The sequence below is a fragment of the Lissotriton helveticus genome, chromosome 1_1 (assembly GCF_964261635.1).
Source record: "Lissotriton helveticus chromosome 1_1, aLisHel1.1, whole genome shotgun sequence".
Lineage (NCBI taxonomy): Eukaryota > Metazoa > Chordata > Amphibia > Caudata > Salamandridae > Lissotriton > Lissotriton helveticus.
In genome coordinates this window covers 1827206-1829497 of record NC_136057.1, presented here as the reverse complement: position 1 = coordinate 1829497, position 2292 = coordinate 1827206, and the positions used below count along the sequence as shown (strand labels likewise).

Here is a 2292-nt window from a genome sequence, read left to right as displayed (position 1 = left end):
TTTTATTTCGGAAATGTCATGGTACAGGAGTAATGCGTGATTACTGAAATTACTCTGGCATATTTACATTTTACTCATCTACTCATCTCTAATTTTGAATTAAAATTTTAGAAATTCATATCTCCGGTTCTATTTAATGGATTTTTGTTGTTTTGGTGTCATTTGATTTATGGAAATATTGTCTGTCTTCACAAATTGGTTTGGGATTTTGTTTTGTGTTGCAGTTTGACCCTATTAATGTTTGAGCACTGCAGAAACACTTTACATATTGCCTCTAAAGTTAAGCATGTCTGCTCTGTGCCATAGTTACGAGAGGGTTGAGCTCAAGTTTCCTTAGAGCTCTATTACAAGTCTGGTGGTCCACGGATCGCCAAGTTCGCGAGGTCGTGATGGTCTTCCAACCGCCCTATTACAATTAGGGTGGTAGGACCAGCTTTGCCCTGCTCCAGCAAACCACCATTGCCCTGTGGTGTTGTGGAGGTTAGGAGGCCGCAATATGCTTAACGGCATCATCATGGTTCCACCAAGCATATTATGAGTGCCCTCTCTGACACGGTATTTATTGTGGTTCATGTCTGAGAGGAAACATGTGCCCCCCAGTGTGCCTGCACACCAGCTCCTGCACAGCATGGACTTTAGAGTGTGGTGCCCAGTTTTGGAGACAATGCAGTGAGAACGTCAAAAAAAGCCTGCCAGGTTTGAGAAATACTTGTAATCTGGTGGGTGGCTTGACCAGGGGTTTAGCGGTGCGGTCCCGAGGTGGACCCGGTGCTGCACATCAAACTCATAATCAGGCCCTTAGTAACTTTTGTGGTTCACACATGACAAGGATAGTGATAATTATTTGCACTGGCTTTTCACTACTGTCAATTAATAACCCAATTTCTTACAAATATCCTATCATGTATTTTGGTGCCAGGTGCCAGTGAAAGAGATTAGTCATTTAGGAGTGCTGCGCATGTCCAACATAATGTTTAAGTGTTTCACCACTGCATTCAAGGAGCTGATACTGAGATATCACTAAATTCAGGAACAATCCATATTTCCTACTTTTCGCCTCAAAGCCCCTATTATCTCTTTGTTCTTCAAACTATAAATCATTGGGTTAAGGATTGGTGTGCCAATTGTATAGATGAGTGCAGCCATCCAGACATTGGGCCGTGAAAGGCTGGCCAGGGTTCTGAAGTACATGAAGATGAGAGTGCCATAGTAGAGAGACACCACCATGAGGTGGGAGCTACAGGTGGAGAAGGTCTTCTTCCTGCCCTCCCTGGACACAATCTTCAGGATAGTGGAGATGATGCGGGCATAGGAGCCGAGAACAACAGCAAAGTTCCCAACGCCAACAAGGACTACACCGAGGAAGATAGTGATCATGTTCACACTTGTGTCAGAGCAGGACATCTGCAGGAATTGTAAAATGTCGCAAAAAAAGTGGTTGATCACATTGGATCTGCAGAAGGTCAGCTGACTGGTTGCCACCGTGTAAATCAAGGAATAAAGGCCACCACTAATCCATGGGCCAACTGCCAGTCGCACACAGACCTCCAAGCTCATGATGGCGTGGTAGTGCAAGGGCTGGCATATGGCAACATAGCGGTCAAAGGCCATCACTGACAAAAGGAAGCATTGCACAGTGGTTAAGAGGATATAGAAGAAGAGCTGGGCCATGCAGCCATGATAGGAAATCACCCTTGTCCTTGAGACGAGGTCTGACAGCATCTTAGGAACTATCACCGAAGGGCACAGGATGTCCAGTAGTGATATGTTGCTTAGAAAAAAATACATCGGTGTCTGGAGGTGAAAATCAGTGCTGATTATGATGATGATGAGAAGATTCCCCAACAAGGTTGCACCATAAATAATGGAGAAAGAAAAAAACAACGGAATCTTCAGATATGGAATGTGCGAGAAGCCCACAAGGATAAACTCTCTCACCGTGGTCTGGTTCTCCTCCATCATGCCACTCTGTAAATATAAAGGAGGGTATAGTTAGTGGGTTTACAGAGAATGGCAGCAGTGAGTTGATAAATTCTTACAATCTTTCCTTTCACCAGCATCATTATGCATAGTGCGTTGTCTTTAAGTTGAATTGTCTCTTTCTTTTGTTATTTCTTTACTGTTCTTCTCTTTTTCCTTTGTTTTTTTAATTGTGTTTTGCACTCGAGGCCAAGGGCGAGGCAGTGGTGAGAGAGGTGGACAACCAAGTAGAATGAGGGGAGGTGTTGTGGCTCCACCTGAGTCTGTCTCCCAGACTTACTGCCTCTCTCACTTTCAGATAACTGGAAGAAG

The 2292-nt window shown here is 44.2% G+C and overlaps 1 protein-coding gene across 1 annotated transcript; it reads right to left on the bottom strand.

Moving 5' to 3' along the window:
* Window positions 1-990: 990 nt before the first annotated feature.
* LOC144766752 (olfactory receptor 10A7-like) lies at window positions 991-1963 on the bottom strand. Its single transcript, XM_078650504.1, has one exon. The coding sequence runs from the start codon at window positions 1960-1962 to the stop codon at window positions 1027-1029; it is 936 nt and encodes a 311-aa protein (XP_078506630.1). The 5' UTR covers window position 1963; the 3' UTR covers window positions 991-1026.
* Window positions 1964-2292: the final 329 nt, after the last annotated feature.